The 27,909-nt window shown below is 40.1% G+C and overlaps 1 protein-coding gene across 1 annotated transcript; it reads left to right on the forward strand.

Annotated features, from left to right (window-relative positions):
- Positions 1-2,746: 2,746 nt before the first annotated feature.
- PPP2CA (protein phosphatase 2 catalytic subunit alpha) lies at positions 2,747-25,221 on the forward strand. The gene is made up of 7 exons (XM_060008839.1): positions 2,747-3,156; positions 15,682-15,891; positions 18,649-18,822; positions 19,401-19,490; positions 20,011-20,172; positions 21,417-21,535; positions 22,327-25,221. The coding sequence occupies exons 1-7, from the start codon at positions 3,055-3,057 to the stop codon at positions 22,397-22,399; spliced, it is 930 nt and encodes a 309-aa protein (XP_059864822.1). The 5' UTR covers positions 2,747-3,054; the 3' UTR covers positions 22,400-25,221.
- The last annotated feature ends 2,688 nt before the right edge of the window (positions 25,222-27,909 follow it).

Here is a 27,909-nt window from a genome sequence, read left to right on the forward strand (position 1 = left end):
TTTTTTTTTAATTTATCTATCTTTTTGGCTGCATTGGGTGTTCACCGCTGCGCGCAGGCCCTCTCCAGTTGTGGCGAGCAGGGGCCACTCTCCGCCATGGTGCGTGGGCCTCTCACTGCGGTGGCCTCTCCTGCTGTGGAGCACAGGCTCCAGGCACATAGGCTTCAGCAGTTGTGGCCCCCGGGCCCCAGAGCACAGGCTCAGCAGCTGCGGCGCACAGTCCTGTCCCCCGCATCGGCAGGCGAACTCACAACCACCCGCGCCACCAGGGAAGTCCCACTTTTAACTTTTTGTTCCAGGTATTCCTCAGCTCTAGAATTGAGACAGTCAGGTCTAATTAGCCAAGATCAGATAAATCAAACTGAATTTTCAGATCCGTTGGTTATTTTGGGTTCTACAGAGTAAAAAAAAAATTCTAGATTTCTTCTAAAGGAAACGATATTCTGATTTAGTTCTGTACTGTTTATAATCATATATGCTTTACTTCACGGCTTGAATGCTAATAAGAGCTTCCTAGAATTCATTCCTTAAGAAGTTAAGTCATGGCATCTAATTATTTGGCAGGATGTTTTAAGTATATATAATTATATCTTCCATTTTTGTGGTGGTGGAGAGCCAAGTCATCTGCATCAAGAGAAAATAATACCTGCATTAATGCTACCAGCTAGGATCTCACAGCATTTTGGAAAAACCCACTCATTATAATCTAGGAGTATACTGAGTACTCAATACTTTTTAATCTGCCAAACTAACATCACCCCCACCTTTTTAGATAAGAGAACTCAGGCAAAGGGAAATTATACTGAGCCTACTCCATATTTCAGTCCTTTGAGGTCAGTTGTGTGAGTATGGCTGAGACCTTGCACTTGCGAGTATGAAGTTTTAAATCCTGACTACTACCTTGGGCAACTCCCTTCTCTTTTCTGAGTGCCTGTCTGCTTCTTGCCTGATGAGAAAGGACCACTTCTCAGAGGTACAGGGCAATGGTGAATAAGATAGCACACTGGGCATAGCTTTATTTGTTTTTGGGTTTTTTTTTTGCGGTACGCGGGCCTCTCACTGCCGTGGCTTCTCCCATTGCGGAGCACAGGCTCCAGACGCGCAGGCCTGGCGGCCATGGTTCATGAGCCCAGCCGCTCCGCGGCACGTGGGATCCTCCCGGACCGGGGCACGTACCCGTGTCCCCTGCATCGGCAGGCGGACTCTCAACCACTGCGCCACCAGGGAAGCCCTGGGCATAGCTCTATAATGACGGGCACCAAGTGATGATTTTCTTCCTCATTCATTCCACATAGTCTTAACTCTTATTCCTCTGTGTTTGGGGACGTTAACTGCAAAACATAGTCAGAAATTGAGAAAGTGGAATTGCAATTTCCAGCCCGGGTAGACCACGCCAGTCAGCCTCGTCAAGCAGGTTGTCTTGGATGAAGGAGAATTTACAGTCCCACCATTGGCTTATTCTGGCCTCAGGGCCTTCTTCAGCCTGTTGGTCAGGATGATGTGGTCAAGGCTGCAGAGTGAGAGCTCTCCTCCAGCACACTACTGAGTAGTTGGGTTGGCTGCTATTGCGGGTAAGGAGTCTAGAAGACAGGGACCAGGTTCACCTCTTGCCTTGCCCTTTAAGGTTTAATGTCTTTTGTAAAGCTTCTATCTCTCAGGTCCTGTGGACATCATAATCGCTCTTCTGCCTACATATCCGCAGACCATCCTAGGAAGTACCGTTGGGAGAATACAAGCTCCACCAGGGAAGGGTACCGTGTCTGTTTGGATGACCCTTCTGTCTCCTAGTCGTGGATCTAGCACATAGTTGGCACTCTACGGAGCCAAATATTTCTGTGAAGGGAAGGACGACGAAATGTGAAAACAGTTCACAAATCTCAAAGAGATTCACAGCCAGACAGAGGTCCGATCCTAGGGTATCCGAGCTTTATTTAAAGCGCGGACCACTGCCGCTTCTAACACGACCGGGTCCCGGGCAGGACGGGTGCATCTATCTCCTTGCGGCCTTCCCTTGAGAAAGTAGGCCCGAGTGGGCAGGGGTTGGGGGAGGAAAGCGTTTCTCCCCAGGAGGAACCGGAGTAGGAGGAAGGCGCACACCTTGGGTACAAGGGGTGAGGCTGCGCAGGGCGTGCGGAAGCCAGGAGAGCTACGAGGCCCCAGCCATCGCGCCGTTAGAGACATCTAGGCCTGGGGACAGGTGTGTGCCGGGCGAGTCAGGTGAACTGCGCGGCCCTCCCCCGACAGGTACACCCTCCTCCGCCTACGAGTGACCTAATTACAAGGTGCCGGCCGCGCCCGGAGGCGAAGGTGGCCACTCCAACCAGGCTACCACTCGGCGCCCGTTCTTGCCCCCAAGATGCAGGAATCCCACGCAATTCCAGTGTTGTATCACAGAGGAGGCACGGGGTCGCATTTCTAATTTCCGTGATTTGATTTCAGTCGCCACGTGAAGAGCCGAAGCGTATCGCCTTAGAGAAAAAGTCTCCAGCAGCAAGGAGCCACCCTCCCACCCCGACTGCGCCTGCGCCACGTCCGCGCCTCAGCTGCGCAGGACGTACTGCTCTGGGATTAGCCTACTTCCCAGCTGCAAGCCTGGCCCCTGCTCGGTCTCGGTCTTCCCTTCCCCCTCGGCCTCTCCCTTCTGGAGGACAACGCCCTGAAGGCTAAGGTGTCTGTTACCAGCCTGCTACGTTGCGCCTGCGCCTCGGTCCCTAGCACTCCAGTCTGGCGGCTGATCCGGGCTGGCGCTGCAGTTGCGCAGCTCTGGTCCCGGCCCATCTACCCCGCCGCCTCCTGACGCCGGGCGTGACGTCACCACGCCGGCGGCCGCCATTACAGAGAGCAGAGCTTTGGGGCTAGAGTGAGCGGAGGACGGCCGCGGCCGGTGGCCGAGTACGGAGGGGCGAGCCAGCGGGCCAGCGCTAGTGCCGAGCAACCGCCAGTATCCGCACAAGTACCCCGGGAACCGGCGGCGGCGGCGTGTGTGTGTGGCCCGTGTGCGGGCGGCGGCGCGGGAGGAGCGCGGAGCGGCAGCCGTTTCGGGCGGGTGGCATCATGGACGAGAAGGTGTTCACCAAGGAGCTGGACCAGTGGGTCGAGCAGCTGAACGAGTGCAAGCAGCTCTCCGAGTCCCAGGTCAAGAGCCTCTGCGAGAAGGTGAGCTGCACCTCGGATGCGGAAGCCGCGGCGGGCCGAGCCCGCAAAGAAGAAGGCGGCCATGGGGAGGGTGCAACATGGCGGAGGCCCCGGCCCCCCGAGCCTCCCAGACCGGCGCCCGGCGCGGCCCGGCGGCGGCTCCCGGGCGACCCGGCGCCCTCTGCCTCCCGCGCAGGGATTGGTTGTCGTTACCACCGCCGCCTAAAATGGCGCCGTTGCCCCAACTCCGGGGCTTCAGAGCTTCGCGGTCTTGGCGCGGGGCGAGGTGGCTGTGGGGAGCGGAGACCCTGTGGGTCAGGGTTGGGGACGGTTTTGAGATGTGGGTAAGAGGACTTGAGTTCTATGGCCTGGGAGTGGGGCCTGGGACTCAGGTGAGTAAGAGGCTTTTTACTTGTACTCAGACCTAATTCTTAGGTCCAAAGCTGTCCAGAAGCTCCCCGAACGGCCCTTGTAGACCAGATCTAGGACCTCTCTAAAGGTCACACAGCTTTAGCACTATCTTGGGTGGTTTGTGTTAAATTCACCGAGATATCTTTTCCAGAGACTTATTTGAAGCGTGTTTTTAAAGAATGTTAAAATCAATTTCTAACCTAGTTTCTACGAATGTCATGGTGGTAGTCATAGGGAGGAGTATAACTTATTTTTTATAGTTGGAAGAATGGAGAATTTGGTGAGTCATACTACATAAGGAGCTTTGGGATTGGAAATCAAGTGTCGGTTTATGATTTATATGCCGACTCAAATTGTGTAGTGTGAAACGCTTCTCTAAGTCTAACGTACTTGGCATTTTGCCATTTCTTTTTAAAACGAGCAACAAACTGTAAGAGCAAATTTTGTATCCTGGCTTTTCCTTGGAAAAGTTGTTTGTATATTTGTGACTTTAAATAGTGGTAGTAATGATAAGAATAGCTGTCGATTGAGGTTTTACAGTATCCCAGATATTGTGCTTAGTGTTTAAATAATTTATCTCACAGGTGTTGAAAATGGAATGTTGTAGTCTATTTTAGTAAGGCCGTTTTAAATTACCTATTTCTGATTTGTTTTTTCCAAGGAGTTGGGGAAACAGATAGCCTGTTGGGTTTGTCTTATAATTCAGTTTCCTAAGTAGACAAAATGATGAGCTCCACCATGAATGTTTCAATTTACCTTTTCAAAATTAACTTTGCAGCATTTCTTTTTAGTTCCACAGAATTGTGGAATATCATATTAGCATTTTGTATTAGTGAAGAGTTATTAGAAAGCAATTATGCTGACTTGTTTGTGGCTTGATGTGAAAATTATGTTCATGAGTTTGATGTATATGCCCCTAAAACCGGCATTTTCAGAAACTATTCTGTGAATAATTGCAATTTAAGTGAGTCTAACTCAGATTTATTTATCCCATGCTTCGACAAAACTCTCCTATTAGTTGATGAGGTGGCACATAATCTCTTGGAGCTGAATTTTAATGGTAGCATTGTAGTCTTTTGTTGCTTCTTGATCCTTAATTTGCTTCCATCAAATGAGGATAATATTTGTTTTAAAGGTTTAGAAATAGGCTTTTAAAAATTATTTAATGTATAGTGTTAGGTCTTAGTTTCTAGGTACTATAAGTGATGATTTTAATGACTTTTAAGGTTGAGTTTTTACTCTGTATAAGACTTTGAGTCAGTAGTTGGCTAGATGACTAGTCATTTGTGTAGAAAACATTGCAAGAGAGCAGTGATGTAATTGGAAGACCACTGGACTGTGAGTTGGAACGGGACACTAGTCCTCTTTCTGCCACTAACTAATTGTGATTGACCTTGAGGCAACCACTTCACTTGGTCCACATTTTCCTGTCTATAAACTAAAATTAAAATAGATGTTCCAAGTTTCCTTCTAATCTTAGATTATACAGTTCCATTTTAAATTAGTACTCTGTGTTTAAATATTGAATGCTTACTGGATATCCAAGATTGCTTACTTTTATGAGATGAATGAAAAGCAATGAAAAATAATCATGCTTATTCTCAAGGAGCTTGAATCTAGTTGGAAGTCAGTAGTAGATGGAACACAGAAGTAGAGGGTTTGTGTTGGAGACAATAGAAGATAATACTGGAGTTACAGTGGGGTGGCTGAAGCTTGATCCATCTGGTAAATGGTCGTTGTTTGCCACCTGTTTGTAAAACTGAGATGTAGTGAGGTTAATCAATTTATGCTTAAATCTCCCTTGCTCATCTACTGTGTCAAGATTTTAATTCTTAGAGCCAAAAAAAGGGAGAAAATATTTGAAGCTAGATTTCTAAAACATGAATCCTTTTGGGGGGCTATCACACAACCTTCAAACTTTTTAACTTGTAAGTATTCCAACATTTGGAGCATTATTAACCTTCCAGACTAAGTTAATTTGAAGGCAGCTCTTTAGGTTTATGGGATAAGATAGGGTGCATGACTTGAAACATCTTTTGTACAAATCTTTTTAGTGAAGCAAAAGTTCTCATTAGTATAATAGGTTTTTTTTCTTTCTTTTGTTCCTTTTAAAGAAATGATACTTGGTGGAGATAGCTATTTGATAATAGTTGATTATTTTTTTATTATAAGAAGGAAAGTGTGTTTATAGACAAGGGTGAATATGGTTTTTATGTTATTAATTAGTTAAGCTTTTTTCCCCCCAAGATGTGATGAAAGTCTATATCAAAGACAGGGTTGTTGTGTGTGCGATATACCTTGTCATTTTGGGGATCATAATTTGTTGGTTGTTTAAAAATTTGCTGTGAGTGAAGCAGTTTTGCCTATAGTCACAGGTCTGTAGTCATTTACTACACCTGTATAACTGGACTGGTATGTTTCCATCTACCTATTGGAAGAAGTAAATAGTATCAGCTTGCTTTTGCTTTAACTATAGTAAACAGTCTTTTGTTATGTTCAGCAGTGGTTTCATTTAGGTATGATTTTTGGCTGTGTGCTTTCTTGTCTTACCAAACTTGTGGAGAATGTTGTTTGATAGCCAGGTTTTTTTTCCAAAGGAGTTCTTTGCCTAGGTATGCTGTTTTCCATTGCTGTACAAGCACTATAAATAAAATGCAGCATGAGTCTTCCTGCTAGTTGGATGACCTGCAAGTACTTGGCCAAGGTTAAATTCCTATATGAAATGGGTAATATATTTTTGTGAGTCTGTATGTGTGTTTAATTTAAAAGGTGGTTTGGCTTATTTCCATAAAGGTAATTTGAATATTGAGAACAAGCAGTTGTGGGGGGAGCATGATACAGAATATTGTTGTCATCATACTTTCACATACACAGTTCTCTTAACAGGTTTATGAGACAGTTATCCTCAGTTAGAGATGGAAACCACAGCTCAGAAAGATAAAGTGACTTGACTACAGGGGTTAAATTGAGATTGCCTAGGTTTATGGTTTGTAAGCCCAATGTTTTAGTCTTGCTTCACAGCCCCCTTCTCTTTTCTGAGGTAGTGTTAATAATGAAGACACAGATGAATTGGGGCCAGACTGAATTGTAGAATTAACAGCTCTGTAAAAGAAAGCATAATTTTTGTTCTTTAAAGCTTCCTATTCATGTCACATACTGTTGTCCCACTCTCTCCTGGAGGAGGAAACAGTAATTATTTTTCAATTTGGACGTGGCTAACTGCATTTGCCTCGCAGATAAGATTAGTGAGATGAAAACCCCAGATAATTTTCTATGTATTCTCAGATAGTGTAAATCATGATCCAGAGACCAAGCTCTAAAATACTCTAATAAAATGTAACTGATATTTAAATTTTTCATTAAGCTTGTTAAAATGCCTTTCTTTTTATCCTCATAGCTTCCACAGTCAAGGCTGTTTGCCTGTGTGTATTCTGTGATCTCCCAGGCATGAAGCGGTAGTGCAGTTGGTTTTGAGTTGAGTTAATGAGGAAACACCAAAAAGGTGAACAGTTCTTCTCTTCAGACACACAAGTTCCCCCCACCCCCCTGTCCCATTCTGCCTTTGTTTTCTCTATGAGAGCCAAGAGTTCTGTGTCTGCAAATATGGGCAGTAGGACTAAGGTGAAACTCATGCTATAGAAAGAATGATGGGCACTGGGACAGCATTTGAGTTAACAGTAGTTTGGTGTTCTTTTTTTCCCTATCTCATTGTAAGTCAGGTTTGTCAGTTACCTGTGGAGTATTGCTTGTTTAGTTTGGAGGAGATAAGCTAGGAAAACCAGGAGACATTGGGTTTGGGTTGACGCATGGTAGAGAGGGTTGGTGTTTTTTGTTTCTTTGTTTTTGTAAATTTATTTATTTATTTTTGGCTGCGTTGGGCCTTTGCTGCTACACGTGGGCTTTCTCTAGTTGCGGCGAGTGGGGGCTACTCTTTGTTGTGGTGCGCGGGCTTCTCATTGCGGTGGCTTCTCTTGTTGCAGAGCATGGGCTTTGGACGCGCGGGCTTCAGTAGTTGTGGCGCACTCACAGGCTTAGTTACTCCGCGGCATGTGGGATCTTCCCAGACCAGGGCTCGAACTTGTGTCCCCTGCAGTGGCAGGTGAATTCTTAACCACTGCGCCACCAGAGAAGTCCCAGAGAGGGGTCTTTTTTGAGGGCGCTGAGGAGAGGTAGGAAAAGTTATGTGAGGCATAGAACCACCCCCCACCCCTTACCATTTTCTTTATACTTTGACCTGTTTCTCTTATTTTCACCTTTTTCCTTACCCATTTCACATTACCATCCTTTTCTGAAAAAACCCTCAACCTGGCTTCTCCTACACAAGTGAGATCTGAAATGGACTAGAACTGGGAAGGGGAAAGATTTTGTTTGTTGTTTAAAATAGGTTTTCTTTCAGCTTCTGGAGCAGAAGTTGTAGAAGAGGCTGACAGAGAGAGGTCTGGTTGCCAGTAAATGGCTGGGGGTGGGGGTGGGGTCTGAAAAAACTGTGAAGAGCAGTCTGGGATTAACAGCTTAATTTCTTCACAATACAAGGTTGCTATTGCCACTGATATATTGGTATTGTGGTTTGGAATGGATAGACAAAGCAGTGACAGAGACGTATGTATCTGCATCTGGGTGTTTTCTAAACTGTACATGACCAGCTGGCCAGTCACTCTGGCACACCCTCTCCCCACCTCTGCCTTAGTCATTTAGTTACTACCACCAATGGGAATTTTTACCTTTCTGTTGTTGAGGGGCCTGAAAGAAGGTTGAGAACCTTTGTTCTAGAGTGCACCTGGAAGACAAACATTACCTAGATAGTCATGCAAAGTGTAGTTCACACACAGGTTATGGAGTGTCAGTATTATTATTAACTGTGACAGTGTGCATTTGTTTTTGGAATACATTCAACCAAAAATTTTTTATATATATAAATTTATTTATTTTTGCAGTACGCGGGCTTCTCACTGTTGTGGCCTCTCCCATTGCGGAGCACAGGCTCTGGACGCGCAGGCTCAGCGGCCATGGCTCACGGGCCCAGCCGCTCCGCGGCATGTGGGATCTTCCCGGACCGGGGCACGAACCCGTGTCCCCTGCATCGGCAGGTGGACTCTCAACCACTGTGCCACCAGGGAAGCCCTAAATTTATTTTTTATTTATTTCTCTTTGGCTGTGTTGGGTCTTCGTTGCTGCGCACGGGCTTTCTCTAGTTGCGGCGAGCAGGGGCTACTCTTCGTTGCGGTGTGCGGGCTTCTCGTTGCGGGTCACGGGCTTCTCATTGCGGTGGCTTCTCTTGTTGTGGAGCATGGGCTCTAGGCACATGGGCTTCAGTAGTTGTGGCTCGCGGGCTCTAGAGCACAGGCTCGGTAGTTGTGGCACATGGGCTTAGTTGCTCCGTGGCATGTGGGATCTTCCCAGACCAGGGCTTGACCCCATGTCCCCTGCCTTGGCAGGCAGGTTCTTAATCACTGCGCCACCAGGGAAGTCCATTCAAGCAAAATTTATTATGCTTCCTTTATATGTACTATTTTCACTATTTGTTGAGCTTTGTCTAAATAGTATAATTGTAGGGATCTGTTAGTTGTTTTGCTCTAGTAGCAGGGTTTTGGATTAGTCAGGAGGTTGAACTTGTAGCAAACTCCAGATAGGAAAGATTTTAGAATTTTTGTGCTAGTGGTGATCAAGTTAATTGTCTTTCTCTGGTACCCATCATCTGTAAACTAGCAGTAATGCCTGCTATCTCTGTTGAGTGGCTTTGATTTTCATTAAAAAGGCTTAAGAAGTGAAGTGCTTTAGGATGTGTAGAATTTTAGTAATGAAAAAAACCTCAAAGATCCTCTAGGCCAAGTCACCTTTCACAGATGAGGGAGGAGACTGAGACCCAGAGTGGTTGAATCTCATTCAACATGGATTGTAATGGTGAAAATTTTTAAACAACTGTGTATATAGCAACATTTCTCAGTTCAGTAGATTAACATTTTTTCCCTATGCAGGAATGATTGAGACTGTTTAATTCATGCACATGGGTATGTTCGTTGGTAAATATGGAGGCCAGTCTGTTGCACGTGAGACACACAGCTTTAAAGAAAGCAGTCATTCATTTTGGTCAGAGGTGAAGATGGTTGTTTTACAGAAACAGATGGGAAAACATCACCTTACATATTTTCTCTTAATATAAATTTAGAATTATCCCTCATCCCTGACCTTTTCTTTCCATTAGGCCCTAAACCAAATAGTAGATACTTGTTTGCAGAACATTATGTGGAGGGTTATGATACTTTGAAAGTATTATAATCATACAGATTTTAATCAAAGAAGACAAATATTTCATAAAATATTAGAGGCATCTGATCAGTATAATTAATGAAAGACAAGTGGTATGAAGAAAGATTTGATAGTTGAAGACAATTAACTAAAGATTCATTTGCTTCCAGGGCTAGTAATATGTCCTACCCTATGTATCACACCAAAATAAAAATCTAGCCACATACACTAATTTATCATGAACCTTAAATTTTTTTTCCACATTTATGAAAATCAAAGAAACCTACCATTGATTCATAAAAGCAGTATGAAGCAAAATGAAATTCTCTTAGGATATTGAAAAGCTTGATTCTTGCTTGCAAATTTAATTATTTTGCTTTTTATTTTCCATGCCTGATCAGGATGTGTGTCATGGTTGCTTGACGCTACAGGTATTTTATATTTTTTGGCTGTGCCATGCGGCATGTGGGATCTTAGTTCCCTGACTAGGGATCGAACCTGTGCCCCCTGAAGTGGAAGCACGGAGTCTTAACTCCTGGACTGCCAGGGAAGTCCCAATTATTTTGCTTTTTAAAAAAGTTTTCAAATGTCTTCAGTTTTTACTTGAACCGAGAAGTAAAATTCAAAGATTAATTATTGCTTTTTTTGTTTTTTGTTTCTCTTCTCTTATGTCTTTATGGCTCTATTGGTAGAAGATGTATTCAACTGGGATTAGAGTATGAAATGTTAAATTTACTTAACTAGAGTTCTAATGAACATTATAATTAGTAATCAGATTTTTAATAGAAAAATATCTAAGAACATTTGGCTCCCTGTGAATACTCAAAGAATGTGTGTGGACACGTTGTACAAGAGGAGAAATAACTGTTACTGTATAAACATGGAATAAAAAGTTCAAACCCTGAAATTAAAAGTTCCAGTTAAATTAGAAGATAACACTTTATATCTGAAATAGCTGAGAATGGATACAGTCTTACATTTATTACTGCACAAGTTAGGCATAGGTCCAGTGGTACATAGGGAACAAAAATTGTTAATATTGTTTTGCTCTGTAAGCCCACAATTGAAATTTTCCTGAAAGAAAATAATTCAAATAAACAGTAATACGTGTGTAGATCTGTTCAGGAGCATATTATATAGTGGTTTACAATGATCACTGTAATGCTGTAGGAAATTGGGTCAGTGAATATGAAAATTTAGGACACAGAATGAGATGTTGACCAGTTGTAAACTGTAAGGGAATACAAAGAAATAAGAATAGTTTTTGCTGGTGTGGCAGAATTGAGAAAGCATTCTTACAGTCTCACCACTGAAATAAACAATCTGTTAAGACTTTATTGTTTTCCAGTCATTTTACACAAAGAATTTTTACCTTGTAATCATTTTGTATTTTAAAATTGTTCCTTGATTTAATAAAAATGCATAAATACGTTTTGTTTTTCTTTTAATAATTAAAAATGCATTGCGTGGCTTTTTCTACTGTGTAAGTTATGTAGGAATGATATCAATGTTGTATATCCTTAAGGAAATTAATAGATACATATAAGTGGTTGGTAAATCTGTTGTTGGTTCATGTTTTTTTCTTTTACTTGTCTTCCTTGAAAAATCTTGGATTGGATGATCTGTTGGTCTTTTGGTCTGTTTTAAATCTGATTTGTTTGTAATTTCATGTTATTATGGTGGTTAGGTATGGTCCATATCTAAGACTTACTTAAGTCTACAGGTCATTGGCCTTATTACCTGATGTTTTTATAGGAGGTTGAAAATAGAGTGAGATTTCTGACTCCGAACTCAGAATGCTGAGAGGATGTTTATAATAAATTAATGCTCCTGAAGGTTGCTGGTCTTTGGGTGAATCTAAATTTTTAAATTTCAGGAAGGTGTAAAAATTTTTAACTTTCCACAGTTACTTGTGATAAGCTCTCATTAATGGAATTGCTTGTTCCAGTTTTAACCTTGTTCTAGGAAGGTTCTTCCCTTGAATTCATTCATTTCAGTCTGTATCATTTGACTGAATTTCAGTAGGGTTCCAATAAATAAATCAGTATGGTGCTAGTTACACTGTTTCTTAAAACTTGATCTTAATTCTTTTTTCAAATATGAATTATATTAGCCGAGACATTTGAAGTCCCTGAAAAATGTTTTAGGGGAAACAAAAGTTTGAGGTGTGTGTGTTACTTTTGCTTCTCTGCATGGTTCAGGTGACATGAGGCTTTAAATTATGGGAGTCAGAATACCAGAGAGTGAAAAGGTAGTTATTAAAAATTTTTTAGTCTCTAATATTAACTAAGTTACCTTGAGAGTCTGGTTGTACCATTTACTTTGAGTATTAAACCAGAGATTTGAAGTTGTATAGCTGTTTTTGAAACTGATGGTTGGTGAAGGCCTGGAGGCACTAAAGGTGACTCATTAGAGGTCCCATTGGGTGACCCATAGAGGGGGGTTCTATTAGGTGCTTCTGGGATTTGTAAGGCCTGACTCCTGTGATAGAAAAAGAGATGTCTGAGAGAAGCTATGCTATGATTAGTTTTCCTGACTAGAATAATCTTTAATAAGGACGTCTACAGTCTTCTTTGTTGTGGTGTTCTGGGACTAGTGTATTTTGTGTAGTGATCATCTGAGAGCTGATAAGTTGAGACAAAACCCCCAAAAGTACGTTTTTTAAAAAAAATTTTTTTTAATAAACTTATTTATTTTATTTTTACTTTTGGCTGTGTTGGGTCTTTGTTGCTACGTGCGGGCTCTCTCTAGTTGTGGCGAGCAGGGGCTACTCTTGGTTGCGGTGCGTGGGCTTCTCATTGCGGGGGCTTCTCTTGTTGTGGAGCACGGGCTTAGTTGCTCCACGGCATGTGGGATCTTCCTGGACCAGAGCTCGAACCCGTGTCCCCTGTATTGACAGATGGATTCTTAACCACTGAGCCACCAGGGGAGTCCTGCAAATTTCTTTTAAGTAGGACCTATCATTTCATTCATAGCTGTTTTCATTAGTATGCACTAGGTGCTGAAAACATCAGTCCTGGTATTAATTCCAAACAGGTTTAGTAATGGAATATGCCTAGTGAACTTCCACTTTTTAGTAATAATAAATTGGGAAGTTGGAATTACTGTAGAGAGATGGATTATATGTATTTCTTAAGAAATATCTCTTTTTGAAACACAGTGGAAATTTTTTCTAAATTTAAAAATGTTAGATGCAATTAATAACTAACTTTGTGATGTCAATGGTTGGTAAATGTCCTGAAATAGGCTTCCCAAAATGTTTGGAGACTTGAAAATAGTGGTTCTTAAACTTGGCAGCACCTAAGAAAGCACTAGTGTAGGGTAGGGAGGGGAGACTTAAAAAAATTATTGACACTTGGATCCCACAGACAAAGATTCTGACTTAATTGGGAGAGGAGTAGTTGGGCATCTGGATATTTTTAAAGAGCTTCCCAGGTCATTTTTTAATGTGCCGCTAAGGTTGCATACCACTACCTTAAAACCAGTCCTTGACATCCTTGGTTGTCACTCAAAATGTAATGAGCAATGGCTCATTAGCAACAATTCTCTTATGATATTTTCACCTGCATATTGCAGTGTGTTGCTTTCCCTTGACCCAGCCTCCCACTGTACATTCTGGGACACCATTCCATACTGCTGATCCCAAATAGAAGATGCTCAATAAATGTTGATTGGGTATATGAAGTAAAACACTTTAAACCCATTCTCAGAACAAATTACTTCTACCTTCTTGGCTTAACTGACTCTCCCTGAGGAAGTCTTGTACCTTCTCTAGTAGCCCTCCCAGGTGGATGGGTTCTGCATCCTTCTATTTGAGGATAAAATTCCCTGTGTTTTTCAGGCTTCTGTCCTCTACCTAGATACCTGGACATTTTTCCTTACGGTTATTACCTGCTATTTCTTCATTCTCCAGAGAACTTGGTACCACTTTCCAGGTTTGTACTTATGCTGTTGTCCTGGCAGACATCCATGGCTCTCCCTAACGATGACCTGTCTCAGTTTAAGTTCTTGATTCCCTCAAAATATATATTAAGCGCGTGGGGCATTGTTCTAGCGAGGTGTTGTGTAGACAATGGTGGATAAAATGAATCTGGTGATAATTTTTTAAACTGTCACTTTGATTGTTGCATGGAAATTAAATTGGAGGCAGGAAGACTAGAAACAGGGAGTTTTTTGTGGAGGCTAGCACAGTAATCCAGGTTAGTTGATGGTGTCTTGGACCAGGATATTGGCAAAAAAGATAGAAGCATATGGATTGAGATGTTTTGGAAGGAGACTAGGCAAGACTTGTCGGTGGGTTGGTCCCTGAATACTGGTGGGTGGCCTTTAAGCTCTACTACACCTCAGATATCCATATCCACAGCCCTACCTCTGAAATCCTTAATTCACTAATCAAATTTTCTGCCAGTGGATCTTTGTTTTAATACTACTTTGATTAGACTTGTTTTCAGTCCATATCCATGCTCCATTCTCCTCCTACATTTCCTAGCTGGGTGACCAACTGTCATCATGGTTTGCCTGGGTACAACTGAGGCGCTTCCTGGGAAGCAGGACTATCGGTGCTAAAAACCAGGGTAGTTTGTCAACCTGACCCCACCCCAGTCTGCTCTCTTCTCTACTCTTGCGTGCTATGCTTTAGCCATGTTAACCTTTTCTGCTTAACTCCTTGGACTTTATACGCATGATTGCATCTGCCGCTGTTTGATGTCCTCCAGTTTCCTATTCCCATCCTATTTCTGTACCTCCCGCCCATTATTTGCACCTCAGGCAGTTTTCATAGCTCTCAGTTTTTGTGAGCCCGGAACACTGCTGCTTACTCTAGCATGTCTTAGCACTTGGCCCTTTCTTTTGTAATGATCTTTTATTTATTGTCTGCCTCTCCTGCTCCACTGTGTGTGTTTATGGGCTGTCTTGTTTGTTGTGATATCTTAAAAAGTGGCCTCCACCAGTTACTCTCTCCCTTTCTTCCATGGCACTTAATACAGTCTGTACTTTGTTACTTGATTACTTGTTTGTGGTCGTTCCCCTATACCCCCTCCCCAGCCCTGGTGTGGGAATGATCTATCTTTATCTTGTTCACTATACCTCCAGGGGCTAGCACAGGGCCTGGCACAGAGTATCACTCATGGTTGAGCAAATGAATGATTATCTCCCAGTTCTCTTCACAGTTTTTGGCATACAATAAATGATCAATAAATGTGTGTTGAAATGAATAAAAGAGTTTCTACTGAGTGGAATATTATGTTGCTCTTAAAAGTGATGTTTGAATTTGTGGTTACATGGGGGAATGCATAGGATGCCAAACGGTTTTCTGAAAGCAGCATAAAAACCATGTATATTGTATAGTCACAGTTGTAAAATAAGAAGTTTATGTTTTGATATAAAGAGGATAAAAAACCCAAAATACAGACAAAATTTTAATGTCTTCCAAAAGTCTTTTTTTTAAAGTAGGACTAAGAAACCTCTCCTCGTAGCCTGGAATCCTAGAGTGCATTGTAGTTAGAACTCTAAAGCTCAGGAACTAGGTACCTGAGTGTCTTGGTCCATTTTCATTGATTGTATATGGCTGCTAATCATGATCTCTTTAGCACTTAGATGGCAACTGATAGATCTAAAACTCATGATACTGATGAGAGGAATGGGACTATGTATCTTGATACATTTTTTTTTTCTAGGTATCAGAGGTGAGATAGCTGGTGGATAGGTTCCAGGCATGTCTTGCCCCCTTATTTTAATGGGATCGCAATTGTCTGCAGTTTCATCTTATGCTGAGTCTGCCCTTTAAAGCTATATTAAGGGTAACTTAAACATACCTTATGTGTAAGTAAACATATCTTTGTTAATGTTTTTTAATGTGAAATGTCTTGGTTTATTTTTCTCTATCTGTAGGCTAAAGAAATTCTGACAAAAGAATCCAATGTGCAAGAAGTTCGATGTCCAGTCACTGTCTGTGGAGATGTGCATGGGCAATTTCATGATCTCATGGAACTGTTTAGAATTGGTGGCAAATCACCAGATACAAATTACTTGTTTATGGGAGATTATGTTGACAGAGGATATTACTCAGTTGAAACAGTTACTCTGCTTGTAGCTCTTAAGGTAATTTCAATTTTATGTTTGAGCATTTTGAACTGGGTATGGCAGTCCTCTTGAATGTCCTTTTTTACCCAGTGATTTGTGGTTTTCTCCATCTGCGTGTTAGCTTTTAGAATAAATCCCCACATTTAGGAATTTAGATATTCAGGTTTGGGACTTAAGAAATCATAGATCTATCTTCATTCTGAATGAGGGAATGGTACAGAATAAAAACAAGAAGGTTATTTTCTAAGGAAGAAAATGCCTCATGATTTAAAAATGCTAGAAGGCTGATTAAATAGAAATTTTAGTTCAGTAGTTTGGGATATGAGAGGTAATATAATTACCTTTCTAGGTATTTTTGAAATATTTTAAAGGAGCAAAATATTTCAAATATTGGCATGTTTATATCCGTTGACACAGTAATCATATAATTAAAATTGTACAGAGGAAGAAGTTTAAGAGGAAAAGAGCTTTACTTACATGAAAACATAAATTGTAGCATCTTAAATGTCAGAAAGAATTGATATAAATATCTAATGGTAAGTGAATTTCTAAATTATGGCTTACCTCAATGGAATAGTTTGCAGCCATTAAACATGACATAATCTAGAACAATAGAAATGATAATTAAAGAAAGCATGTTGTTTTATACCAGTTGTAGCTTTGGGAAATATACAGAGGTCTGAAGGTGAAACACAAAATGGTAAAAAGCTTTTTTGAGATGACCTTTCTCCCTTAAAAGAAATTATTTGACTTTACTTTTGGGGAGATGATTTTATTTTAAAGAATATGTAGAATGGTAAGATGGCTGCCAGCGTCTTCTAGTACTGGAGAAGCAGTGAGATGTGGTTTTGGCAAGAGCTGAAGTTTAGGCAATTAACAAAGTGTAAGTGTTCATGAAGCTACAGGTCTGAATCATGTAAAGTGCTACAAAACATTTTTGGAGGTCATTATGTTCTGCATCTGTAAATTGAAGGAGTTGAATGAAATGATGGAAAGTTTCTGCAGTGACTCTAGATGCCATGAAAGTAGCCTTGCAAGCTAACCTGCACTTAAAGCCCAGGATGAATCCCAGTGCTCAGAGGAGGAATAAATATGCTACCTTTAAGAGTTCATGTTTGTGTTATGCACTGAATTGTGCCACCACCACCCCTTCCCCAAATTCATATGTTGCAGTCCTAACTCCCAGTACCTCAGAATGTGACTGTATTGGAGGTAGGGCCTTTAAAGAGGTAATTAAGGTAAAATGAGGTCATACAGGTGACCCCTAATCCAATATGACTGGTGTCCTTATAAGAAGAGATTAGGACACATACAGAGGGAAGATGAGAAGACACATGGAGAAGATGGCCGTTATCTAGCCAAAGAAGAGAGGCCTTCAGAAGGAACCAACCCTGCTGACACCTTGATCTTGATCTTGGACTTCTAGCCTCTAGAACTGTGAGGAAATAAATTTCTGTTCTTTAAGCCTTCCATTCTGTGGTACCTCGTATGGTAGCCCTAGCAGACTTAATACAGGGGAAAGGAAACTTAAGCAAATAGTGCTGGAACAGTTGGGCATCCATATGCAAACAACGAACTTAGCTACCTCATACCTTACAAATGGATCAACGTCAGTCATAGATCTAAATATGAGTGCTAAAACTGTGAAACTTCTAAAATAAAACATAGAAAATCTTTGTAACCTTGGGTTTGGCAAAGATGTCTTAGATATGATACCAAAAACACAAGCCATTAAAAAACTGATAAATTGGACTTCATAAAAATTGATTTTTTGTTCTTCAAAAGACATCACTAAGAAAAAAGTACTTGTATTCATATATATATTTTTAAAACCTATAAGAAGACATAAGTTTTAAGTGGACAAAATATTTGAATAGATGTTTCACACAAGAAGATATATGAATGGCCATTAAGCACATGAAAAGATGCTCAAACCTTAGTCATCAGGGAAATGCAAATTAAAGTCAGAATCAGGCCCATTAGAATGGCTTTCATCAATAAGGCTAGTAATACCGTATGTTAGTGAGTTTGTTGGAGAGATTAGAAACTTAGGAATCTCTCCGAGAAAAATGAAAGCATATATGCGTACAGAAACTTCTTATATGTGGTATGATCATAAGAACATTATTCATAATAGCCCAAAACTGCAGACAATCCAAATGTTCAGTCTACTGGTGAATAAAAAACCAAAATATGGCTATATATGGTATAGCCATACAATGGAATACTGTGCAGAGCAGTAAAATGAGACAAACCACTGATCCATTCACAGATGAGTCTAAAAAATATTCCGCTAAGTGAAAGAAGCCAGACACACAAAAAAACTACATATTGTATTGATTCCATTTATATGAAATTTCTAGAGAAAGCAAATCTCAAGAGACAAAGTATCGGTAGTTGCTGAGAGTGGGAGTCGGGAGTGATTGCAGACAGGCACGAGGGATCTTTTTGGGTTAATGGAACGGTTCTAAAACTGGATTGCAATGGTGGTTGTATAATGTAATAAAAAAAACTCATGGATGGAGTTTTGCAGCTGGTGACTATGCGTGGGATAAAGTTAGTGGTAGTGAGAGTTTGATTTTAGTTGAAATGGGGTTGGCAGATACCCCATGGGATAAATGATCTGTAGGTGTGATTTCACTTTTGTGTGATGTAGGGGTGTGGGATGTTTTTTCCAGCAAAGTTGGAATTCTGTTTCCCTGTAGAATGTTTGCTGGATTTTTATTTGGTTTTTGAAGGAGCCAGCCGTTCATGATTTCACATTTGTTGTTTCAGGTTCGTTACCGTGAACGCATCACCATTCTTCGAGGAAATCATGAGAGCAGACAGATCACACAAGTATATGGTTTCTATGATGAGTGTTTACGGAAGTATGGAAATGCAAATGTTTGGAAATATTTTACAGATCTTTTTGACTATCTTCCTCTCACTGCCTTGGTGGATGGGCAGGTATGTAGGTCTTCTTGAAACTTACATTGGTGATTATTTTCAAGAATCTGCTTTCTTACATTTAGGTGCCAGTAACTTGTTTTTCCATCCTCACATCCCTTTGGGATTCTTCTATGAAGTGCAGTCTTTGTGAGGGGCACTGAACTATATGTTGGGACCACAGGGGGATGGAAGATGTAGCCCGTCCATCCTTTTGGGCTGTTTCTGGACATGTCGGGGAGATGTAATTAGCTATTTACTGGTCCCAGTAGAGCAGCAGTGCACAGAAGAAACTGCAAGAAAATTCTGTGAGAAGGAAGATAATTGTCTATGATGGAGGGTAAGGTCAGAGAAATGTTTTCTTAGAAGAGCTGATTGGGGTTTGGGTGCAGTAGGGATGGTTTATCAGGAAGAAAGGGAGTGTATTCCATAGTTTAGAGTGGGAGGCAAGAAAGAAAGATCTGCAGAAACAAGCCTGGTTCTGGCAGAACACAGAAACACCAACAGGGCCAAGTGATGTGGGCTACAGCCTGCAGCTTAGTCCACAATGTTTGTAGTTTATTTTAAATGAGGGTAATGTTGTAAACCACTCTTTTCAGATCTTCTGTCTACATGGTGGCCTCTCACCATCCATAGATACACTGGATCACATCAGAGCACTTGATCGCCTACAAGAAGTTCCCCATGAGGTATTGACCTTATTTTTGGTAATAAAATCTTTTCAAAAAACTTTTTAGAGAGAGGAAATATTTAATTGTAACTTAGTTCATTGTATGTATTTTCTTGTTTAATTCTCAAAAATGATCATGTGGTATGAGCACTGTTGTTGACCCCATTCTTAAGAAGCTAAGGTTAAGAAATCTACCAAGATCACAACAGCTCTGGGACTGGGTTTAGGACCTAGGTGTTGGTTGTCTTAAGAGCTTCTGCCTTAGTTACTAAACTCTACTGCCTAACATTGAAATTAGCATACACTAGGCAGATTAATTAGTTAGGGCTTGTTGCTATTGGGACTCATTGATGTAGGCTCTGCCTCTTAAAGACACCTGGAAGTAGTTTATTTATTTGACTCTATCTGCAAAACCTTTTACCATTTTCAGCAAACACCATTCAAAAAGTGACGTAGTAGGTGCTGCTTCTGGTGAATTACTCAGATCACATATTAACCAATTTTGCAAAAGGCAATCTAAAATATAACTTGCTTTTTAGGGTCCAATGTGTGACTTGCTATGGTCAGATCCAGATGACCGTGGAGGTTGGGGTATATCTCCTCGAGGAGCTGGTTACACCTTTGGGCAAGATATTTCTGAGACATTTAATCATGCCAATGGCCTCACGTTGGTGTCTAGAGCTCATCAGCTGGTGATGGAGGTATGTTCTGTTCTTTGATTTGATTTTTAAGTAAACTTAATGAAGGAAGATTTTAGGAAATTTTAAATTATATGATATAGTGAGAACATGCCATGTATTCTTCTGATGAATTTGCCATTATAGCCTGAGCCTTCTCAGTAGATGCACACTAGAATTAAAATCTCAAACTTTTGATCCAAATGAAATTCATAGGTAAAATGTTTTCAGAGAATTCTTAATGACTGAGTAGTGCTTGGGGTTTAAGGCTGGGAAAGTAAGATGGGGGAGAGTGAAAAATAATATTTTATGGTCTCAGTTTTATTTCATGTATTTAACATGTGTATGTATGGAAGAGAGTTTGGGAAGAAATACACCAAAATGTTTAAGTGGTCCTTTGGATGATAGGATTACAGGTGATTTGAAAGAAGAAGCTAAAGGGAAATGGGCTAAATTCTTAGCATAGGACATTGATTAGCATACTTATAAAATTAGGGTCCTATTTAGATTAATATTAATACAGCTGTATTGTGATTATCAATAAAGTCTGACTTTGCTAGAGATAGGGAAAGAAATTTGTGATTAATACTTGAAAAGTAACTCATGCGTTCAGATGGGCTTTGAGACAATGAGGCTGGAGTTCCTAGAGGCGCCTCTCCTTTATACCTTGGGCAGTACAGGTAATACCTGTACTGACTGAGGACAGAATTAATAAGGTTCTGGTCTCCAGGAGTATGTGTCTGCCTCTACAAGGAATGGCCATATACTCATTCTTGTATCATGTTTAGGGCTACTGCAGTAAGAGAGGCTGAAGAAATGCTGTTATTTACTGAAAGTCAGGTATATAAGAAGTAGCTTATCCTTTTCTGATCGGTGATTTTTTTTAGGGATTTTCTTTTTATAGTAGACAACTTTTATACTTTTGGGAAAAAATAAATACGTTTGGTTCTTTTTTAAGTTGGGCAGAAGGAGTTCCCTGGTGGTCTAGTGGTTAGGATTCGGTGCTTTCACTGCCATGGCCTGGGTTCATTCCCTGGTCGGGGAACTGAGATCTGAGATCCCACAAGCTGCACGGCACAGCAAAAAGAAAAAAAAAAGTTGTGTGGAGAACAGAAAATTATTGAATCATCCAGAAACAAAGCAATACTTTTTAAAAAGCCTTTTGGGCAGAAGGGGAGATATTTTTTTCCCCTCTTGAGAGAAATCACATTTAGTTGTGTAAATAAGGGAGTAAAATAGGGGATTATTTTCTGTTCTTTTCCTTGTAGGGATATAACTGGTGCCATGACCGAAATGTAGTAACGATTTTCAGTGCTCCAAACTATTGTTATCGTTGCGGTAACCAAGCTGCAATCATGGAACTTGATGATACTCTAAAATACTCTTTGTAAGTATATACACTTGAGTCGTTGGTTACCATTACTTGAATATATTAGTTTTAATGTGAAGTTGAACAGTTCAAGAGCTTATGCTAAATCCAGATTCCAACTGGATTTTTTTAAGTTTCCTTTGAAACACATCAACAGAAACCTAGATCCTAATATGAATTATTAGGGATTTAACTTTTAAATCCATGTTTTTATTGTAGAGTTAATAAAATATATCCTGAGGATGAGATAATAGATAACAGTACCTTAGGCTCTTTAAACTTTATTTATTTAGTAGAATCCTTCTTTCAAATGGTCTTAGAAGGAACTACAGATATACAGAAGCATATCCTCTAGCTGAAGTTGCCTTGGTTCTTTGAGGAGGCGTGCAGCCAGAAGACCCTTATTAAATGCATGATTAGGGTTCTCTTAATACATTAAGTTATTGGATGGGGGGAAAATGTGTAAAAATCTGCCCGGGGATGAAATGTACAACATGGGGAATATAGTAATAACTGTATGGTGACAGGTGGTAACTAGACTTATCTAGATCATATAATTAATGTATAGAAATGTATAGAATTAATTGTATAGAATTAATGTATAGAATTAATGTATAGAAATGTATAGAAATTTCAAAACACTGTTGTACTTTTGGAACTAAAGCAGTGCTGTAAGTCAATTATACTTCAGTTTTTAAAAAAACAAACTATTAAAAAAATGTGTAGAGTCAAAGACTAATATTCTTGATTTTAATTGTCAGTACATTGATGTCTTGGAGTATGAACAACAAATATGTCTTGTTTTTCAGCTTGCAGTTTGACCCAGCACCTCGCAGAGGCGAGCCACATGTTACTCGTCGTACCCCAGACTACTTCCTGTAACGAAATTTTAAACTTGTACAGTATTGCCATGAACCATATATTGACCTAACGGAAATGGGAAGAGCAACAGTAACTCCACAAAGTGTCAGAGAATAGTTAACATTCAAAAAACTTGTTTTCACACGGACCAAAAAGATGTGCCATATAAAAATACAAAGCCTCTTGTCATCAACAGCCATGACCACTTTAGAATGAACCAGTTCATTGCATGCTGAAGCGACATTGTTGGTCAAGAAACCAGTTTCTGGCATAGCGCTATTTGTAGTTACTTTGCTTTCTCTGAGAGACTGCAGATAATAAGATGTAAACATTAACACCTCGTGAATACAATTTAACTTCCATTTAGCTATAGCTTTACTCAGCATGACTGTAGATAAGAATAGCAGCAAACAATCATTGGAGCTTAATGAACATTTTTAAAATTAAGTACCAAGGCCTCCCCTCTACTTGTGAGTTTTGAAATCGTTTTATTTTCAGGGATACTGTTTAATTTAATTGTATGATTTGTCTGCACTCAGTTTTTTTCCCCTTCTCAAATCTCAGCCTCATGTTGTTCTTTGTTACTGTCAGATCCTGGTGAGTTGTTTTGAACAGAACTGTTTTTTTTTCCTCCCTCCTGTAAGACGATGTTACTGCACAAGAGCACTGCAGTGTTTTTCATAATAAACTTGTGAACTAAGAACTGAGAAAGTCAAATTTTAATTGTATCAATGGGCAAGACTGGTGCTGTTTATTTAAAAGATACATCAATTGATAAATTTTAGAATTTGTAGAATTCTAGGTAAAGAAAAATAAAAATCAAGGCCACTACATAATCTCTCTCGTAACTCCTTGACATTCTTCAAATGAATTTCAGGACTTATTTGTAGTCCAGATAGTACAATATGTCAGATTGCCAGCATGCTCTTTGTGGGTTCTTCTTCCTGCATATTGTCTGCAAGAAAGGAAATGAAGTCTCTGCTGCTTCAGTAAGACCTGATTGTAAAACCATATAAATCGAGATTTATGTTTTTCGGGTTTTGTTTTTTAATGAAAAAAGCATGTTTTCAGGTAGAGGTTAACAAACTAAATAATGTATCTACTTATCAGTCACTGCAGTTTCTGGTTATAAATATTGCTATGTAATGTGGACACTGTAAGATGATTGACAGAGTGGTAAGTTCTTAACGAATATTTGTACATTACTTGTCACGTGATCTTAAAGTTAAATTTGTCTCAGATAAGATATAGCTGTTAAAGCATTATCCTGTATTATGCTCTTTAAATGATACTAGTTAAACCAAATAGAAAACTGTTGCTGGATCATGGCTTAGTGTTATGTACATTCACCCAAGGACAAAAATGGCATTTGAAATGAAGTGGCGGTGATAAGCACATACTGAGTTTTTCCCCTCCCTTTTATTCTTTGAATAGGATTAGAAAGTTAAAACAGGTTTTCTATGGAAACTAATACTTCATTGTCTTAAGCTACCAGGGTAGACTTCAAGACACTTAATCATTAATTGTGTGGGTATAGTAATAAAAGTTTCTTTGCTTTGTACTGTGTTGAACTTGGAACTGATGAGGAAATTTTTGCATTTCTCTTTCTAAGATGCTTGAAGAAAATACATACACAATATATATATTTTTTAAGTGGTCCACTTTCTATTTTTTTGGTAGCTCGTGGAGTTGATTGTCCAAAAGCCCTTAGTTTTTCCGCATTTCTCCCTTTCAATTTTACTCTTTTATGCTTTCATAAGAAATACGTCCCTTTGTCTCTTTTTTGTTTTGTCAGTTTATGCGTTTTCTTTCTGACCGAACAAATAGTTTATTAATGTGCAGTACATAATCCAGTTTCCAACTGATCTATTGATACCAAGCAGTGATTTTTCAGGTCCTGTGATCAAAATTGACTCCAAAAGAACGAGTATCTTGTAATTGGTGTGTTATTGTCATCCAGGTACAACCTCTCTAAAGTAGACCTTGTGGTTAACAGAAAAGGGCTTGTCGGGACTTCCCTGGTGGTCCAGTGGTTAAGACTCTGAACTTCCACTGCAGGGGGTAGGGGTTCAGTCCCTGGTTGGGGAAGTAAGATAATGCATGCCATGTGGCATGACCAAAAAAAAAGGGGGTGGGGTGGGGCTTGTGGCCAGACTGTCTTGGGTTTAGAATGATTACCAGGGTTTAAATGAATTGGCTAATTGTAGAGAATAATTGGACTTTGGCCATCTAAGCTAGAAAGTGTTAGTAACCTACCTGACTATGAAATGGGTAAAGAAAATGCATTGGTGTAACATTGTAAATCAACTATACTTCAATAAAAAATAAATTTTTTTAAAAAGAAAGAAAGTGCATTGGTAAGTATAGTAATTTCCTTTAAAAATATATAATTGCTGTTGCTGATTTCTCAATTAGTAACAGATTAAAATAGAATTTTCAGTTTTACAAAGCTTGTTCAAAAAAATGAATGTTTTTGAGTGTTCTAGACTGAGGACTTGGTGAAATTTGCTTTGGAACTTAATTTTATAAGGATAAAATGAATTGATAAAATTATGTGCTCATTTCTTAGGTTGAATATCCTAAGCAAACATAGATGACTCTTCCTTTTCTTGGTTGCAGTAGGTGTGTTTTAAATAGAAGTGTAGCGTGTCAGTATTGGATAATTTTTCAGAAAGACAGCTTTAGCTTAATAGGGAAAGGATTTTTTTTTACTGTGGTTCTTAACGTTGATGCCCACAGCGGTTATGATTTAAATTATTTGGAGGAAGGCCCAGGCGTAAGTATTTTTAAGTTTCCCAAGTGGTTTTAATTTACGTCTAGATTTAAGAACCGCTGCTCAGTTTCCCAACTACAAATTTAAGAATATTGGCTTTTGTGCTAATTGATGGTTGTTGTGGATTTTAGTGAACAATTAAAATATACCACGTGATTATTTTCTTTCAGTAGTGACTTTTACCTGTCCTGTATAGTAAGTAGTCCCTTACTTTCAACTGTAATGTGTCACTAGAAATGGACCTTAAAGTTTAATAATAGGCTTGTTTGTTATGAGGTAGATTGTGTTCCCATGAGCTAAAACTTTTTTTCATTAAAGCCTTAATCTGTTCTCACATGTTCTTTGACATACTTCTAGCTTTTATGAACTTTTTGTGTGGGGGGAGGAGATGGGGGGAGCGCCTTGTAGCTTGTGGGATCTTAGTTCCCGACCAAGGATTGAACCGGAGTCCTAACCTCTGGACCGTCAGGGAATATGAACTTTTTTAAGTTAGGTTTTTTCCCCTTCACAGTTATATATTCTGTTGAATAACGTTATGCAGGTCATAGATGTATTATTTAGGACACACCTAATGTTCTCCATATTTGTTTCAATTATAGTTTAAGCCTTATGTCTTAGGGCTATAAGTACATTATACTTCTGTTTCTTATAATGTATTTTTAATTGCACAGGCTACTGCCATGTAGACAGAAGTAGAATGTTGCAGAAACAGTAGTATTGGCTTGAAGTCCTAGTGCTATCCAGTTAATAGGTTACAGTGTTCACTTATCAGCTGGTATATAAATTTGAGGGAAGGAAATGGATTATGGATATTTATAATATACAAATTTGTTTGAAAGTTGAACATACAAAGATGATAACTAAGAGTAAGTGGACCGGATGACAAACCCCAGATTCAAGGTTCCTGTCATACCTGGATGAGAATTCCTCTCCCAGGAATTGATAAGGGAGGAGGTTATAGCTCGTGATTGAATGCTGAAAAAAAGGCTGTGGTTGTGTTTTGGTTATTTTTGTTTCATTTTTTCATTTGTTGTTTTTATTTTTTCTTTAGGCAAAACACAGATTTTCATGGCTGCAATTTAATTGTAAGTAGTTTGTATGCTCAACAGGTTTGGTATAAGTGGGTGGGCTGTTAAGTTTTCTCTGCCTAAAATGCTGCTAATGGAGCAGACCACTTCATATGAATACTAGCCACCTTAGGAGTCACTTCAGATAGCCTCAGCCATCCAGATATTGTCATTGGGAAAGTCCATTTAGGCTTTAATGGACAATACCAGGTACGTTCTTCCAAGAGATGATATAGCAGACTTTTTTTTTTTTTTTTTTTTTTTTTTTGGCTGCGCTGAGCGGCTTGTGGAATCTTAGTTCCCCAACCAGGGATTGAATCTGCACCGCCTGCATTGAAACTGCAGAAGTCTTAACCACTGGTCCGCCAGGGAAGTTCTTAGCTGACTTATTAGTGTAGTGGTAGGTTATGGCCACCATCCAGTCTGTTGCCCATTGGTGGAAGTGAAAGACCAGAATTGTGTGATAGAAAAGGAAGTTAAGAGTGCTTGCTCTGCAGACGCTAGGAAGACCAAAGTGAAAGGTCTAATTAAAGCTTTTGGAAATGCCGGAGTCTGTTGAGCACTTCTGCTTCAAGGCTTAGCATGTCTTCTGAGCTGTAAGGAGATTCCATGGTCTATTATGGTTAAGGTTTTTGCAGTAGATCAAACAGCAGTGTTACCTCCAGGGCAGGGGCAAGGACTAGTAGTTAGGTTTTGTAAAGCCTGGTCAAGGGTGGGCCTCATAAGGTCAGGTATGTCCAAGAGTGTTTCAGGAAAGAGCCAGTTTACAAGGTGTGGTGAAATATGCCAGATGTAAAAATGTGTGTAGAATTACCCTTGCTGTTAGGTCCAGCTTTCGTTTCAAGGTAAGTCCCTTGCCAGCAGCAGTGAGGATCTGAGTGTGTGTTGAATGTAGCAAGCAAGAGGAATGGGAGGAGAAGCTATATGATGTATTTGGTCTTGAGCAATCTTTGTTTCCCATAATCACGTGCAAAAGAAGAGTGATCTCTGCATTGCTTCAAATAAAACTACCTCTTTAATTTTAATCCTTTCAATGACCTGTGATTAAAAGACCACAAAGACAATAAGCCCTAGCTCACTACTCCCTCCCCATAGCTACACCAGAGCTGGTTGTAGAGAAAAGGGCTGGAGGGACTTCCCTGGTGGCGCAGTGCTTAAGAATCTGCCTGCCAATGCAGGGGACATGGGTTTGAGCCCTGGTCTGCGAAGATCCCACATGCTGTGGAGCACCTAAGCCCGTACGCCACAACTACAGTAGCCCGCACACTCCAGGGCCCGAATGTAGGAACTACTGAAGCCCGCATCCCTAGATCCTGTGCTCCACAACAAGAGAAGTCACCGCAATGAGAAGCCCGTGTGCAGCAATGCAGACCCAATGCAGCCAAGGAAGGAAAGGGAAGGGGGAGGGGAGGGAAGGGATGGAGAGAGAGGATGATCAAATATGGACCAAGATCTTTGGGGTGGTAGTGCAGTAGCTCTCGTGTCCTCTGAAAAGCTCAAGGTGATAAGGGATCTGGTGATGGCCTCTTCTGGTGCCACTGCTGCATATTTTGTCCTTTGCTCTGGATTTTTTTTTAATTGATTTACAATATTGCATTAGTTTCAGATGTTGGATTTCTTCAAAGCAGAATCTTAATGATTGCACTGTAGGCCTGTGGGTATTTCCAACTTCACCTCAGATCCTAGGGAAA

This window comes from Delphinus delphis, chromosome 3 (assembly GCF_949987515.2).
Source record: "Delphinus delphis chromosome 3, mDelDel1.2, whole genome shotgun sequence".
Lineage (NCBI taxonomy): Eukaryota > Metazoa > Chordata > Mammalia > Artiodactyla > Delphinidae > Delphinus > Delphinus delphis.

Coding starts and splice junctions, on each gene's coding strand:
- PPP2CA (XM_060008839.1), top strand. CDS start 3,055: ATGGACGAGAAGGTGTTCACCAAGGAGCTGGACCAGTGGGTCGAGCAG. Junction 18,823..19,400: donor CTGCCTTGGTGGATGGGCAG/GTATGTAGGTCT, acceptor CACTCTTTTCAG/ATCTTCTGTCTACATGGTGG. Junction 20,173..21,416: donor CTCATCAGCTGGTGATGGAG/GTATGTTCTGTT, acceptor TTTTCCTTGTAG/GGATATAACTGGTGCCATGA.